The sequence below is a fragment of the Elgaria multicarinata genome, chromosome 12 (assembly GCF_023053635.1).
Source record: "Elgaria multicarinata webbii isolate HBS135686 ecotype San Diego chromosome 12, rElgMul1.1.pri, whole genome shotgun sequence".
NCBI classification, from domain to species: domain Eukaryota; kingdom Metazoa; phylum Chordata; class Lepidosauria; order Squamata; family Anguidae; genus Elgaria; species Elgaria multicarinata.
This window is the reverse complement of record NC_086182.1, coordinates 27,671,814-27,688,747: the sequence shown is the minus strand read 5'-3', so window position 1 is coordinate 27,688,747 and position 16,934 is coordinate 27,671,814. Positions and strand designations below refer to the sequence as shown.

The window sequence follows — 16,934 nt, the reverse complement described above, 5'->3', positions numbered from 1 at the left end:
TTTACGTTGTTGAGAGAGGATTAGTGCAACCTTGTGCTTTGATGGCCTGTTTCTAATTTGCATCGTTAACAAGTCGGGAACCCAGCCATGTTCCGTTCTTTTGTGTTTACTTCTGAGGAACTGTGTTTATTTCTGATGATTACAAATAAATCTTCTCTTCCTTCCTTCCTTCACCCTGTCCCCCAGCCTCCTGGAATGACATCTGGTTGGAGCCTGTTCACTCTGTAACCAGAGTGATTGTAGAAAGAAAATGAACAATCCAATTATGAGCCCCCTGAACAACAACCGGGAAAAAGTAATTAACATTCCAACTCTCCGACCTAGCGCCACATACATTGATACATCCTCCTCAAAGAATCAAATGGCCTATCGACACCCTCATTCAGACTCGCCAAAAAGGCAAAACTGATGAGACAATAGGAAAAGTAATTTGACAAAGAACCCAAGGTCAAGGCAAAGTTGGAATCAGATGTTAAAATACAAAACCATTCTTTTGAACCCAAGTAAAGTTGGCTCTGATGGGAAGCACTTTGCTCTGCATGCCAGTCTCCCAGTTTGTTTTTAATTTAAAAAAAAAACATTAAGTAATAAAATAAGTATCAGGAAGGGCAGAGAGCCTGATAGTGCCAAGATACATATGTGTGGTCACATTGGAACACAGCAACACATTGTTATCTTTTCAGTGCCAGGTTAAGATCTTTCTCTTTTCCTAGGCATTTAATGGCAGTTAATAGCATTTAACAGCATTTAACAACATATGCTGAGTTTGTTTGTTTTTAACGGACCCCAGAATAGCTGTTTTTATAAGGATACAGTTGTTTTAATGCTTTTTTATGTTTTTAAACTTTGTATATTTGTTTTTAATGTTTACTGTTTTTAACTTTTGCAAACTGCCCAGAGAGCTTTGGCTATGGGGAGGTGTATAAATGCAATAAATAAATAAATGCACACACACACACACACACACAAACGTATCACAGTTCAGGAATGGTTTTACCAGGTGTGACTGGCTGTTTCGTTCTGTAGATTCCTCTTTCATCTTTGAATGGGTAGTTGGTTTATATGGTCAACAGCATTCCATACAATATTAGGTTTCTTACGACATCAAACATTTTATTACACACACATTTATTTATTTATTTATTACATTTTTATACCGCCCAATAGCCGAAGCACTCTGGGCAGTTCACAAAAATTAAAACCATCATAAAACAACCAACAGGTTAAAAACACAAATACAAAATACAGTATAAAAAGCACAACCAGGATAAAACCACGCAGCAAAATTGATATAAGGTTAAAATACAGAGTTAAAACAGTAAAATTTAAATTTAAGTTAAAATTAAATGTTAAAATATTGAGTGAATAAAAAGGTCTTCAGCTGGCGACGAAAGGAGTACAGTGTAGGCGCCAGGCGGACCTCCTTAGGGAGCTCATTCCACAACTAGGGTGCCACAGCGGAGAAAGCCCTCCTCCTAGTAGCCACACACACACATATGTGTGTGTGTGTGTATACCAACATTCTTCAACGATGGTGTTCAATGTGACTTGTATAGATTTTTCCTTGTTCATCATACATCCTGTCAATGACCACACCCTGACAAGATAGACTTCAGAAAGGTTGCTTCTTTGCGTGCTTCCTCCTTGCTTTGAACTTTTGGAAGAGTTAAGAATTGTTAATAGGACAGTGTAAGAATTTTAAAAGAATCATGGGAGAAGGCAGTTTTTATAGGAGACATTTGAAGCCAGTTATTTTATTTTATTTTATTTAAAACAACAACAACAACAGTTTATTGCGGTCAATAGACCATTCCAGCAAATAAAATTTTTACATACAAGCAAACTGAACATACCATTAACTATTAAAAATCAGGCGATCATAGAAGATCTAAAAGAAATGGCCAAGTTCAAAAACTTGGCCACTTGCTCAGTGATTGATTTGTCTATATTACAAAGTAAAAGAGACGTTAAGAATTCAGTTGGGTGACCAGGTTAAGATTGTAAAATAGGGTTTAGAAGATCGTTTCTAGTCCCTAGATAAAATCTACAAAACAGTAAAACATGAGATACAGTCTCCACTTCACTATTGTTGCAGGGGCAGCATCTGTTGAGCACTGGAATTTTATTAATTGTGCCCTCCAGAAGTTTGGAGGGAAGGACATTAAGTCTGGCTAATGAAAATGCTCTCCTGTATTTAGGAATAGTCAACCAGCGTAGATAAGGCATCCCATCTTTACAAAAAGAGGCTGGTAGTCCTCTTTTTGTAAAGCCAGTTGAAGTTATTTTACTATCCACATTGGGACAAACCCCCCCCAACCCCAACCCCCCTCAAAAAATCCCCACCCACCAGCCAACACAACAACACTGTGGGTGTTTCCTCTCCTTTTGAAACTGCAACATTATTTCTGTCCTCCTGTACTTTACAGTAGTATGTTTAGTTTGGTTTGGGAGTTCCAAGAGAATGTCAATGTCTGCTTGCCTTTGCTCTTAATTTGATCCCTTCTAGGGGAAACCTCCTGGCTTGATTTATTATTATCCAGCTTTGTCAGAGCTTGCCTGCTTTATCTAAATGCTTTGAAGAAGTCTCTTTACCTGGTAGCTTACTAGGGACTTGATCATAATCCTGGTCAATTGGAAACAGGTTTAAAAGGAGCCACTTGCATAGTGTGTGGAAATGCCAGTGGTCACAGGATTAAACAACTAATGGATCTTGGCTCCTGAGCAAGAATTAAGCCAGGACTTTGGAGAGTCATTCAGCTTATCTGTACCTGCCTTGGATTTGTAAAACTCTATTTTTGGACAAACAAACCATTTAAGAATAGGGACACTTGAATGCAAATCTTAATGGATAAACTAAAACCAATCTTTCTGCCACCCAATTGCACTTCCTTCACACAAACAGTTGTTTAATATCTGTCATTACTAGTTTTGCTTTCCCCTCAAGGCTGATTCTCAAAAAAGAAAAAGAAAAAAGAATCAAGGTGATTTAAAACAAAAATATTGCAAACATTTAAAACAATTGAAATCTGCTAAAACCAAATAACAAAATGCCATGACTCAATATAGCAACTAAATAAAGAAGCAGATTGTTTGCTGTCCAGTGCCTGGGAGTGGAGGAAGGGCTTAATCTGCCTTTGAAGATGGTTCAGAGGCTGCAGCTTGTGCAAAATGCAGCATCCAGATTGATAACTGGAACCAGAAGGTAGGTTCGAACATATAAGACCGATTCTGGCCTGCTTGCATTGGCTGCTTATACATTTCCAAGCCCAATTCAAGGTGCTGGCTTTAACCTATATGTTTCCGAGCCCAATTCAAGGTGCTGGTTTTAACCTATAAAGCCCTACATGGCTTGGGACCACAATACCTGATGGAACGCCTCTCCCGACGTGAACCTACCCGTACACTGCGCTCAACATCTAAGGTCCTCCTCCGACTGCCTACTCCGAGGGAAGCTCGGAGGATGGCAACAAGGGAGAGGGCCTTTTCGGTGATGGCCCCGCAACTGTGGAATGATCTTCCCGATGAGGTTCGCCTGGCACCAACACTGTTATCTTTTCGGCGCCAAGTCAAGACCTTTCTCTTCTCCCAGGCATTTTAACAGCATTTAATAACGTTAAGTTTGTTTTAATGGACCCCAGAATTGTTGTTTTAAATGAATACTGTTGTTGTTTTTATACTGTTTTTATGTTTTTTAATTTTTTTGTATACTTTTAATGTCTACTATTTTTAATTGTTGTAAACCGCCCAGAGAGCTTCGGCTGTGGGGCGGTATATAAATGTAATTAATAAATAAACCTATAAAGCCTTACACAGCTTGGGACCACAATAACTGATAGAACACCTCTCCTGACATAAACCTACCCATATACTGCACCCAACATCTAAGGTCCTCCTCTGAGTGCCTACTCTGAGGGAAGCTTGGAGGATGGCAACAAGGGAGAGGGCCTTCTCAGTGGCGGCCCCCCAATTATGGAATAATTTTAAATTTTTGTATATTTGTTTTTAATGTTCATTGTTTTTAACTTTTGTAAACCACCTAGAGATCTTCAGCTATGGGGCGGTATATAAATGTAATAAATAAATAAACCTGGTGCTGTAAAGACAACAGTGTTGGTGCCAGACAGACTTCACCGGAGAGAGCATGCCACAATTGGGGATGAGGGTGGCGAACACCCAAAATGCCCTCTCATGGAAGTGCACTACATCACAATTGACATAAAGAGACAAATTTCAATTGTCTCTTTATATCTGCCAGACCTATTGTGCATACACATGCATGTTATAATCTCATGGCTCAGTCTTCATTTGCTGGGATAGATAAACCAAGCCTGTGTACTGTGGTGGTAACACTGTTGGACTAGGACCAGGGATACCCCAGGTTCAAATTCCCACTCAGTCCATGAAGCTCATTGGATAACCTTGGATCATTTACTTTCTCTCAGCCTGAGCTACCATACGGCGTCATTGTGGTGATTAAATGTGGGAATAGGAGTGTTGAAGCACCTTAAGCTTTTTTCCCCCCTTCCCATTTGGAAGAAAAGTGGGATTAAGGAAGCAATCCCACGCAGATATAAACAGAAATATGTTCTACAATTCCCACCATCCCTCAGCCAGCTGGACTGTCCGGGGAATGTTGGGAGTTGTAAAACATATTTCTGGCATAAGATTTCACCCTGAACAAAATAAACCAATTAAACAGGGGTTGCATGCATGCCAGGATTCTGTAGTATAAGATGTGAGTATGAGATATGATATTGGGAATCTCAGCTTTTGTGAAAGTGTCTAAGTTTTATTGCTATGCAGGTGTACTTGGAAATTATGGACAATGCCACCTGATTAAAAAAGAAAAGAAAAGCGAAAGAGATGCCTGAACAAGATTTTTCAGTGATAGCAACTATTGTGTACTAAATTATGACAAATAAGGTAGGGAGAAAAACTATGAAAATGTCCTCAGTGAAAAGAAGTTACAGGGATCCATGTGAGTGTGTGCATGCGTGGGTGCGTGCACAGATGCAAAATTTGGATTGCCCAGATATAGAATGGTCATTTTTTGCAATGTTTTGTATTAGTGTGAAACTCACACAACCCGGGCTGCAGCATATTAACACCATGTACATAAATAAACATCAAACAAGCAGGCTCAGAAAGGTGTCGCTGGGGGGTGGGGAGATAAAAATGAGGGGGGGGAGATTTGGCCCAGTGCGGTCTGAATTTACACATCAGAGTTGTCGTGTCTCCTCCCCACCTCCGCCCAACTGCACAAAGCCAGCATGAAGGAACTCTGATTGTCTCTTCAAGCCGCGATCCTTGTACTTCATCTTTAATGAGGAGACTGGCGGTTTCCTTGAAGGGCTTTATGCTAGATATTTATATGAACACAGACATGCAAGTTGTCTGCTTTACATATTACTGCCCTGATTTTTTCCAGTCCATGCAATGAATAATTTACCAAAAAACGTGTGTAAGTATCTCTTTATTATTCATTATAATGAACTGAGACGGGAGTAATAGTCCACTAGACTGCAATCCCCTTAGGGCTCAACTTAACTAGGCTGCGCTTAGCTCCCCCACACTTCATTTGAATAAAGGGAGGGCTCCGGCGTTAGAACATCAGCGTGCTGCATTGCATGGCAGGATTAAGATCGATAGCAAGGCGGCTGCCAGAGAGGGAGAAGAAGGGTGGAACAAGCAGCACTCAAGGTCCTGTGTGGTGGAATGAAGGGGGGTTATTTATGAAATGGAAGGAGAGGGTCTGGGCTGGGCAGGAAGTAGCAGCAGCAGAAGTCTCCTGTTCAGGGTGCAAAGTGATTTCACTCTCTGTAAGGCGGGGCGGAGATCGATGTCAGTATGGTGTAGTGGCTAAAGTGCCAGACTGGGAGTTGGAAGATCCGGGTTCTAGTCCCCACTCAGCCATGAAAACACACTTGGGGACTTTGGGCCAGTTACAGACTCTCAGCCAAACCCACCTCACAGGGTTGTTGTTGTGAGGGTAAAGTGGAGAGGAGGAGGAGGAGGAGGAGGAGGATTATGTATGCCACCTTGGGTTTCTTGGAGGAAAAAAGGTGGGATACGAATGCAATGATAATAAATAAATAAATGTCAGAGATGCAATCCTATGTAGGTTTAGAGAGAGAAAAGTCCTACAGTTCCCAGCATGTGTCATGTTTCTCAGAAAACTCCTGCTTTTGATGGGAGGCAAATTACGAGGCTTGCTAAGTAATCCACAAAGCTTTTATTAAACAACAAATGTGTCTTCTACCTGAATAGAGTCTAACCTCTTGGAAACGTCCCCTTGGCAAAACTGTGCAAACTAAGCAAGACAATTGTCTGTTCAAGAAGAATAGGAAGCCATTTTCTAAACACCTGTAACTTCAGAGCGCCTGGTGCAGAGGCAGGCTCTGGCATAATCAAACTGACTTTCTCACACCTTATTTATTTTATTTATTTTATTTATTTATTCCTTCCTTCCGCGCTGTGTATTTGAGCTTCTGGCGGACCCTAGAATCAGCTAGCTTGTCGGAATGCTCACCTCTGAAAGAAACCTCACTTCTCATTGAGTGTGTAGGATATGGCCTTGAGGAGATAAGCTCTGAAGAGGGCTGATGTCTAGCTGGGGAATCATCCATGAGAGCTTCCTCCCCCACTGGTAGAGGCTGGCTGGTGTCTGGCGCTGCGTCGTCTAGTTCTGAATCTGATTCTGATTGATTACCTGAAACATCTCCCAAAACAAGGGCAGTAGGGTTAGCCATGACATGGGTGACTGGGGGATGCTGGTGGTTGTAGGACTTTTCTCTCTCGAAACCTGCATAGGATCGTGCCTTATGTCATTCAGGCCTTCCGAAACCTCCCCGGTGCAGCCGAGCCACCTGTGCCCATGGAAACAATCATGTCAGCCAACACAAGAACTGAATGTACCTGTCAGTTGCCTGTTGCTTATTAAAGGATAAGTCTGAATAGTTCTTCCCCTGCAATGTCATATCCAGCACAGAACATAGTCGATCACATAGCTATTGCTCAAGGATTTTGGTTAAAAATAGGCTCTTTACTATGGAAATGAAGCATCAAAGGGGAAAGGGCCAGTTTGAAGCTAATTTGCACAATTTGTCTGTGTCTCTGGAAGTGTTTACAGGTTTGTCCAGAAGGAAAATAAAGCAATCCAAAAATGTTTGAATGTGCAACTTACAACAAAGTATAACCGGGTCTGGAAATTGTAACATTTCCCCCCCTTTTTGGATTTGATGCAGTTGTAGCAGGTCAGGATGCACATTCTCCCACATGGAATAGTTATACTATAGCTATACTATACAGAGGGTATTGCTTTTCCTCCTTCATAGCATTTCAGTGCCAATACAGCCCTTGACAAATGTAGCGGGCCTTTTATTCTACCTAACGGGCAGTGAATTTGCTTTGGTTGTTCCTGTCGTCATTGTTGTTTTTCCTCTGTGGGTGCTGATGCCAAGCTCATGAGTAAATAAAACTGACCATTCTATCAAATAGAATTAAAATAGTATGTATGCTTAGGGAAACCTTTTAATTCTTCTCTCCCTCCCCCTCCGTTTTGGCTTTGTTCTTTGCCAAGTGTAACGAACCACTCTGAAACATAGTCCTTAAGCTCCCCGATATTAAGTAGTAGGAATGAAATGAGGGAGAGAGCTGGGCTGCAATAAATAGAGGAAACATTTCTCTAGAGTTGTCAAGGCATTTCTAGAACAGAATACTCCTGCTTGTCTACATTTCCTCTTCTCTGTGTCGATTCAGACAACGGTTACCCACACAGTAGCCAATTACAAGGTGGCAGTTCTAATTGCGCGGAGATGTCATTGACCATAGCCATCAGAGCAAGTTCAGTGGAAGTCCTTTCCAGGTTCAAGATGATAGATGGAGCCTAGCCCAGTGAACCGCACCCATACTGATGGAGATGCAGGCATTAATGCATTATCCTCTTCTTTGGTTAAATTGGCTTCTTTTGGGAATATGAGGGTAATATTCTTCATCAAGGTCTAGGAAGCAAACCTGGCTAAGCGCTGCACCCCAGAATTTGTCATTGCTCGGAGAAACAGAGTGAGGATAACATTGTTACTTCTATCCAAGTTTGTGTTGGGAAATTTAATTTCTTTGTGTAGATGAGGGTGTATGATGAGGGTATTGATTACGATCTGTTAGCTGCTTTGTATATAAGGGGTAGGAATATTCTGAAATAAAATGAAAATAAATATGTGTATTCTTTCGGGAGGTATTTCTCTACATTGGTATTCATTCGTCACTCTCTTTTTTATCTTCCCATTTTTAGGTGTACTGTGGATGACAGGGTCACACGAGTAGCTTGGCTGAACCGGAGCACTATCCTTTATGCTGGGAATGATAAATGGTCAATAGATGACCGAGTGGTTATTCTCACAAACACCAAAACTCAGTACAGCATCAAGATCCATAACGTGGACATATATGACGAAGGACCTTACACCTGCTCTGTACAAACAGACAATCATCCAAAGACATCTCGGGTCCATCTTATCGTGCAAGGTAAGACTCAGTGGAGTGTGCTGAGTAGGGAGAAATCCACAACAGAACCAAATGAGTTCAGTTTTTTTTTAAAAAAAAAAACTGAATCTGACCCGTATATTCCACAATACACCAGCTTTCCCCCTGTTGGGCAGAGCACGCAAACTTGTAGACTATTTTCCTAACCTTTGGAAAGTTTGAACAATTTTTGTCATAGAAAAATATGCAAAAAAAGGCCCAAAATGTGCATTTCTCCCATGGGCTAAAGGGTGAAAATGCACACATAGGTGGAATTTACGCACTTTGGGGGAATTTGCGCATTTGCGCACATGAAAATTTACACAAATTTAGAAACTATTAAAGATCTGATTCCATCGATGGGCAGATGATGGAGTAAAAGGCTCCTGACGTTCTGTTAAACACAGGCAGAATGGATTTTGCATAATTTTTGCATAACTTTGCATAATTTTTGCATCTCTAGTGCTAAGGAAATGAAACAATTAAACAAACCTGAAACAAGCAAACTTTCATGTTTGTGCATTCCTGAGACTTTGAATAGGAGTTCTTGCCAGTAACGGTCATGGAGTTATGAATCTAATTTCCATCTTGTATTCTGCTATTGAGAAAAGAATGGTGTTTTTATAGAAATAAACAAAATGGACAGATAACTGATCATGTGTACACTTTAATTCAAAGAACTGGGATATTGGTGGCCCATTTCTAAATATTTGGGCTAGATCAAGACTAGTGCTTTTTATCAGCATTGAGGCACACTGATAACTGTTGAGTGCATAAGGCATCCCGTATACTGGTTTTCTAGCATTCTTTGCCTCATTTTCATTCCGTACTATCCAAAAGGCCACAACAGATGCCACTGTGTGTGCCATGAAGTACAAATGTAGAAGAGGAATGTGGCATTACCAGGATGGGACCACAAGGTTTTGAGCTGGACTTGCTTTTGCCTGTCACATTTCCAGATTCCAATGTGATATTATGGGTTGAAATATTGTCCTGGAGGTGGGGAGAGCAGTTTTAGAACTCTGGACTGAATCCTAGGATGTGAAGCCTATTGTACGATTTTGTGAGTTGTGATGCTATATTTCGGGATGTTGGAAGACTCCATCCAGGGGGTGAAGTTTGCTGAGCTTTCAGCAGCTCACTCCCCTGAACTCAGGCTTGCTTACCAGTGAGCTGGTCTGACTCAATTTGTATTGACTCGGTCCCACTCATGTTTTCATATGGGGGGGGGGGCAGATTTATTTTTAAAATCCCACTTTTGCAAATTGTAGCTTAATTTCCGCAATTTACACAGAATGTGACCATAATTTGCTTAATTTGCACTAATTTGGGGCATAATTCCACAAATTAAGCAAATTAAAACTGCAGTGTTTGCATATTATGCAAATTATGCCTACATTTTTCCTATAGACACCCTACACACATGCACACAAAAGTTCCTGGATTTTGAGAAAAAAAACACCTTTAGCTTGGTATAGAAATGCAAGCTGAGCCAGGATTCCGGCAAACCCAAAAAGGATGCCCCATGATGGCCATCCCTAGTTATATTGTCTTTCATTTATTTTGAACTTCTTTATATTGTTATTAGCTACCTTGGGTGAATTATTCTGGAAAAAGTGGGATATTTTTTAAAAAAATAATAATTGGTATTTTCTCATAGCACATCAAGTAAGGCTTGGCAAAATCCCCGTCATCATACAAAGGGGTGTGTGTGTGGAGAGGGGGGATATCAAGGAGGGTTTTTTGGGTTGGAGAAATTCTGAAGACTTTCCGGTGGGATTTGTACTAACACTCAACAGATTTTGAGATGGCTTATATGTTCTTTTTCATTTTCTTTGTCCCATAACAAAGCCACAAGTGGTGGCCAAGAATTCTTGGAAAGCCCCACTGCTCCCAAAGTCTACTTTTAATGTGGACAGTCATTGGCCCTGGGAACAATGGCCGTGTAATTCCCAGGGCTATTTCTGACCCCCACTTTCAGAATGCACCTTGGCAGCAGTGGGACTGTCAGACACTCTGCCACCCTTTTGACTAGGACAGCTCTTGACAGCACTTCATAACCCATAGGCATGAGCAGACACATCCCTTTGAACATCTGCCCTCAAGCTTTGGCAAGGGTATTCACCCACCGGCTAGACCTCTGATGTCCAGCTGGGCAGAAAATTTGTCCCAGGTGTAATGCTGGCAAAGAAAGGATGGATGCTAGATTCCCCCCTCCGTAGTTTTTAACAGTCCTTGGATTGGAAGAGGAGACCTCACCAGTGAGAGCTGAGGATATAGCTATGCCTGCCTTTTGCAAGGTGTAGTTGCTAGTGTATGCACATATTTTAATGCACACAATTCTGTCTCTCTCTCTTGACTGAGATAGTCATTGACCTTTTGATTCTGTCTGGCCACCATTTCCGTCTTCTCTACAGTATTTGTTTGGGAAGTACTGTTACGGGCAAAGCCTCTGATAGCACACATATACGTAAGCGTAGCATGCTGCATTACCCACCCACCTCTTATTATGCTTACAAAGTGTACCTTTGTGCTAAAATTGTTGACCACCAGTGTCTTAATAATATGATGGGTTGTGTCAGGAGGAATTAGCCAGTGCGCATTTAAAAAATATTTCAGGTTCCAGGAGAGTAAACTCCAGCTTGTGTCAATTCCAGCTTTGCTGCCTGGTAGAAGACTCCGAGTTCCTCAGGAACAGAGAGATTTCTAAATATGGAAAGCAATGCCTCAGTGGCACCTTAGTGGCCTTGACAGCAGTATTATCGTCTTTGTGGGGAAATACAGTGCCAAAATAAAAGAACTGTCAGGTACTGTAGAGGAAGAAACTCAAACTGAACGAGGCTATCACTTTCCAGAGGGGAGAGAGAGAGAGAGAGAGAAGACAGATTGTGTAAGTACGTCAAAGTCATTGCAGGGCATAAAGGGCTTTTGGCACGGAGCTTCAAGGGATATTGCTGCAAGAGAAGCTGCTTGAGATGAAGACGAACTGTTGGGGAGAAAAAGAGGGAGTGCCTGAGTCGTTATTGAGGGAAACTTCTCAGAGTTTCCATGTCAAGTGTCAAGTAGACAGGAGAAGGTAGCCCAGTGTATGTTTCCTTTTGAGGAAGTTCAAATGCAAGGAAACGTTTGATTCCATGGAAAAAGACTCAGAGTTGATTTTACTGCTGAGTCTGCAGGATGATGAGGATGAGGATATGCATAGGTGTGCACAAAGTGTGTGCTGGGTGTGCCCAGGCACACCCTAATGTCTCAAGTGATGAGTGGTGAGTTGAGGGGGGCTTTGAATAGGGATTCATAGGAAGATCCAAATTCAGTGGGAACAGTCCTCTGCCTGCCCTCTGCCTGTGTAGAAGGACTGCCTACAGTGTTTAATAAATAAATGAATAAAATGTCTTTTATGAATGATGTTCAATAAATGTCTGCCTTTAAAAAAATTCCCTGGATGCACACCCTAATGAAATTGTGCTGGGCATGCTTACGACGATGTGGAATGAGCTCACCTGCCGTATTCCATTCTTAACTTCAGAATAGCAGGGGAAGTTTGGCACCACACTTAAAATTGCACATACAATTTTGTGCCCAGGCAGTCTAAGCCCTGTGATGAGAAACTGAATTTTGCAACTTGTATAAATGACGTAAATTAGGTCTGTGCAACCCCCTCCCCACGTACACACACTTATGCACACACCTTTGCCAGGACTTTGACCATAAAGAATGGTGGTGTGTGTGTGTGTTTTAGGAATTTCATTAGGATTCATTTTAAACTTGGATTTGCCCAGTTTGCGACCCTGAATGCAAACAGAGCAGTTTTCAGAGAAACTTCGCACATTCTCAAGTTTGCGTTCACAAAATGCATACTTTAGAAAGATGCACATTAAACAAAATATGCATTGTGAGTTTGTATTCTATTGGGAAATGTGCATTTGGGTGCACACTTTTGCAAAATGTTTATCAAAATGTGCAGGGTTCCCCCCTCCACATTCATACAAAAAGGAAACCCACAAGTACGAATTCCAATTGAAAACAGGCACTAGGTGATCCGAGTTTCAAGGTGGAGCTCAGGGAAACTTGGCAAGCTCAAACTTTGTTGATTCTCCTATAGGGATGTTGGAGATATCCACAACAGTATCATATGAGTTCAGGTTTCTATGAATCTGACCCATGGATTCTACAGTGCACCAGCTTTTCTTGAGTTGCATGGATCCCACGATCTTATGGGCCATTTTTACTTTTACTTTCCAGAATTTTATGCAGTTTGGTTGAAGAAAAAACCATGCAATAATAATAAAAAATAAACCATCAGATGAAAATGTGCATTTCACCTGCAGGATAAAGCATGAAAATTCACATGGGGGGGGGGGGATTTGCTCAATTTTGCAAATACAAATTTGCATGAAATTGGAAAAACCTGATTCCATCATTGAGCAGATGATGGAAGAAAAAAGCACCTAACTATTTACAAAACTTAGATGGAAGGGATTTTTCTTCTTTTTTTTTTACAAAACCTGTACATCCTTATTCTCCCAACCATATCAGATTCTTGGACATTCAGGGAAGGGGGCTCAAGTTCTTTGAGATTCAGCTGGTGGGGGATGCATTACTTACTAAATATTTTATAAGGTGGTCCAAGGGCTGATGCCTTCATTTTCTTCTCTTCTTAAAGGAAGGAACCTTTCGTGCACGCACTGAGTCATTACTGACTCTTGGAGGGACGCCAGCTTTCGCTGACATTTTCTTGGCAGGCCTTATAGCGGGGTGGTTTGCCATTGCCTTCCCCGGCCGTTATTACCTTTCCCCCAGCTAACTGGGTACCCATTTTACCGACCTCGGGAAGATGGAAGGCTGAGTTGACCCAAGCTGGCTGCCTGAAGCCAGCTTCTGCTGGGATCGAACTCACGTCATGGGAAGAGTTTCAGCTGCAGAAACTGCTGCTTTACCACTCTGCGCCACACGAGGCTCCTCTCTTCTTAAAAACAGGGGGGAAATTAAGCCATGGCTGTGTGTATGGGAAATGGGGTTGCTGAAGCCCTGACAATATTGCTACATAGTGCTGTTACCCAGACAAAGTATGCTAAAAAGATGGCTGCACCTTTCCACTCTATTCTGGACTATCTCAAATGTATGGACTACTTTCAAAGACAGTTCTATATGCAAGGCATTGCACCAATCCAAGTGGGAGGTTATCGGATTATGGGTGCCTGAAGCAAGGCTATTTCTGTCCAAATAGGGTTGCCCTGAGCCACATATGCCTCTTGGTGCAAGATCAACAAACACCTTGGGATTGTGAACCTGGTCATTTAGGGAGAGTGCAACCCCCTCAAGAACACGACAAACACCATTTACCTAAGCAATCAAAGCACCCACTTTGTTGCCTGGATTGAGCCTCAGTTTATTTACCCTCATCCAGTCCATTGCTATGTCCAGGCTCTGATTTTTCACACCCACTATCTCACCCATGTTTGGTAAAAAAAAAAAAAAAAACAGAAAAGAAAAATCAAGCCCAATATCAACCGCCTATGGACAGCACTGTAGTCCAAATCCCCAAATGGCCTCCTTCACTGGTTTCATGCAGTTGTGAAGAAGCATGGGGGACAGAACACTAGGGTGGCTGATATGCTACTTCGTAGATAAATTCTCACCCATCTCTATTTCAGACCCAGTCATAGTTAGAGTTTTGTTGTTTATTCGTTCAGTCACTTCCGACTCTTCGTGACTTCATGGACCAGCCCACGCCAGAGCTTTCTGTCGGCCATTGCCACCCCTAGCTCCCCCAAGGTCAAGTCTGTCACCTCCAGATTATCATCCATCCATCTTGCCCTTGGTCAGCCCCTCTTCCTTTTGCCTTCCACTTTCCTTAGCATCAGCATCTTCTCCAGGGTATCCTGTCTTCTCATTATTTGGCCAAGGTACTTCAGTTTTGCCTTTAGTATCATTCCCTCAAGTGAGCAGTCTGGCTTTATTTCCTGGAGTATGGACTGGTTTGATCTTCTTGCAATCCAAGGCACTCTCAGAATTTTCCTCCAACACCACAGATCAAAAGCATCTATCTTCCTTCGCTCAGCTTTCCTTATGGTCCAGCTCTCGCAGCCATAGGTTACTACGGGGAATACCGTTGCTTTAACTATGCGGACCTTTGTTGTCAGTGTGGTGTCTCTGCTCTTAACTATTTTATCAAAATTTGTTGTTAGAGTAGTCCCATTGAAATCCACAGGACATGTTAGTCAGGGCTAACTTAAGTCTCATTGATTTAAATGGCTCTACTATAAGCATGACTAAGTCTAGATCCAAGCCAGAGATGTGATGCATGCCTTGTTTCAACTTGCAAAATCAACAACACCCTCTTGTAGCAGTGGGGGGGGGGGGGAGGCCTGCTTCTGCCTAATTGGGCAGATTAGGATATTGTAGTTTGTTTGTAATTATTGGAGCCACTGAAGTCACTGTGTGACTCACCTTTACTGTGTCTGCAAAAGCTGTTCCAGTTTTATTTCTGCAGGGACTATGGTGGGTGAGAGATGAGGGTAGGAGAGAAGGCAGGCTGGGAGGGGGGGAAGCAGATACAGCCTGCGTCCAATAATATCCTTTAGAAAGAAAACATTATATAGAGAGGATTAGGTGGCTTACATTCTACCTATATTAAATTAAATCCTCAATTGCTTTCCATCTCTCTAACTCTCACACATTCTCTCTCTCTCTCTCTCTCTCTCTCTCACACACACACACACACACACACACACACACACAGACCTAGAGCCATTAATCCTATCGTGACAAAATAGCCGCTGGATTAAAACAACAAAAAACAACAACAGCAACTCTCTATTCTGGCATTCTGCCATCCCAGCTCTTATAAACTGTTGTTAACTGCTGTAATGAACCAATCTGGGAGACATATTAATAATGACATGAAGAGACACATTTATTGTTGATTGTTGAGTCCATGGCAGATTTATCGCAGGGTTTCTACCGGGAAAGGTTGGGCCCTGCAGTGGTGCAATTAAAAACAAATTGAATACAGGGACAAAGAATCAATAATCTAACCGGGCAACTTTTAAGTTTTGCAAAATACAAATATAAATTAATTGACATGAACATGGCTGCTAACAGGTCATTAATGCTTTGCTTGCTAGCCAATCCGAGCACGAAATGCATCCCATTAGGTTGATTAGCCTAAGCTACTGTTAAGCACGGTTTCAACGAGTGTTTGTTGGGATTTCCATCAAAAAGCTCCAGTCCCTTCCGGAGCTGAAGATATTGGACAGCATTTTCCAGCTTGAAGCTTTAATGGTGCAGGGAGGGAGATGCCCGGGGCCATCCGTTTCGAGCCACTATACCTATTTAATAGGGCCAGATCATGTTTCTGAGATTAGGATTTATACAGATTCTACTTAATACTGTACTTAATACAGATGTTTGTCTGCTTTTTCTTATCCATTGGCTTTTAAAAAACCAAACCCACTCACTTTTCTTTATAAGATATTCAAACTATTTATTTATTTTATTACATTTATATACCGTCCCACAGCCGAAGCTCTCTGGGTGGTTCACAAAACTAGTTAACGAACTCCATCTAATGTTGTCTGAAATATAAACCAACCATTGAATAACAAAATTAAAATATACATAACTTGTAGGAGCATGAGCAGATCATATGTATATGTGCATATATAGCAGTCAATCCAATATCAAATGACATGTGAATGAATGAGCCATGACTGTCCTGTGAAAGATGAGTGATGATGGGGCCAGGAGGATTTCCTCTTGAAGGGCATTCCATCCATAGCTTTGTAGCGGCCCTATATCAACCCACCACACATCTCACAGCCAGACTACTCTAATAGAGCAAGGCCTCGGATGTTGGTCTTAATGCTCTGGCAAGTACATATGGAGAAGGTAGTTCTAAAGCTTGTCACAGCACAGTCTGGCATGGCTCATACATGCACACCTATCTAGGGATGTGACAGGCACCCGACTGGGTCTGGGAGCCCAATAGCCTCCCTGGCGTCCACCACCACCCTGACCCAGTCAGGCATTCACAGGTCCATGGGTCAAGCACCCACGTGGTCTGATGAGCTCCCAGAAGCAGTCAGAGCTTCCATTGTGCACGACAATGGAGACTCCTGAAATTATGTATTTTCCCCGTTGCATAAATGGTGGCCATAAAGGCCCCATTTACGCAATGGGAGAAATTTACAATTTCCGGAGTCTCCATTGTGCGCCATAATGAAGTCTCTGGAAATTGTGCATGGCCCCCATTGCATAAATGGCATCCGGAAAAGCCCAACTTATACAAGACTAAAGATGCAAACGCTCTGTTCGCTCCCAATGGAGGCTATAGACGAGGGCGGTCAGCTGCCAGGCACTCATCAGATGGTCACAAGCAGTGGCAGGGTGAGCGTCTGACAAAACAGACCCAG

The 16,934-nt window shown here is 42.1% G+C and overlaps 1 protein-coding gene across 2 annotated transcripts in view; it reads left to right on the top strand.

The window, feature by feature from the left end:
- Nucleotides 1-16,934, top strand: part of LOC134407265 (opioid-binding protein/cell adhesion molecule) — a 373,740-nt gene that overhangs the window by 195,754 nt on the left and 161,052 nt on the right. For both annotated transcript variants that reach the window (XM_063138956.1, XM_063138955.1), the window contains exon 2: nucleotides 8,291-8,523. In XM_063138956.1, coding sequence (XP_062995026.1) covers nucleotides 8,291-8,523 — 233 coding nt within the window. The remainder of the gene's footprint in view (nucleotides 1-8,290; nucleotides 8,524-16,934) is intronic.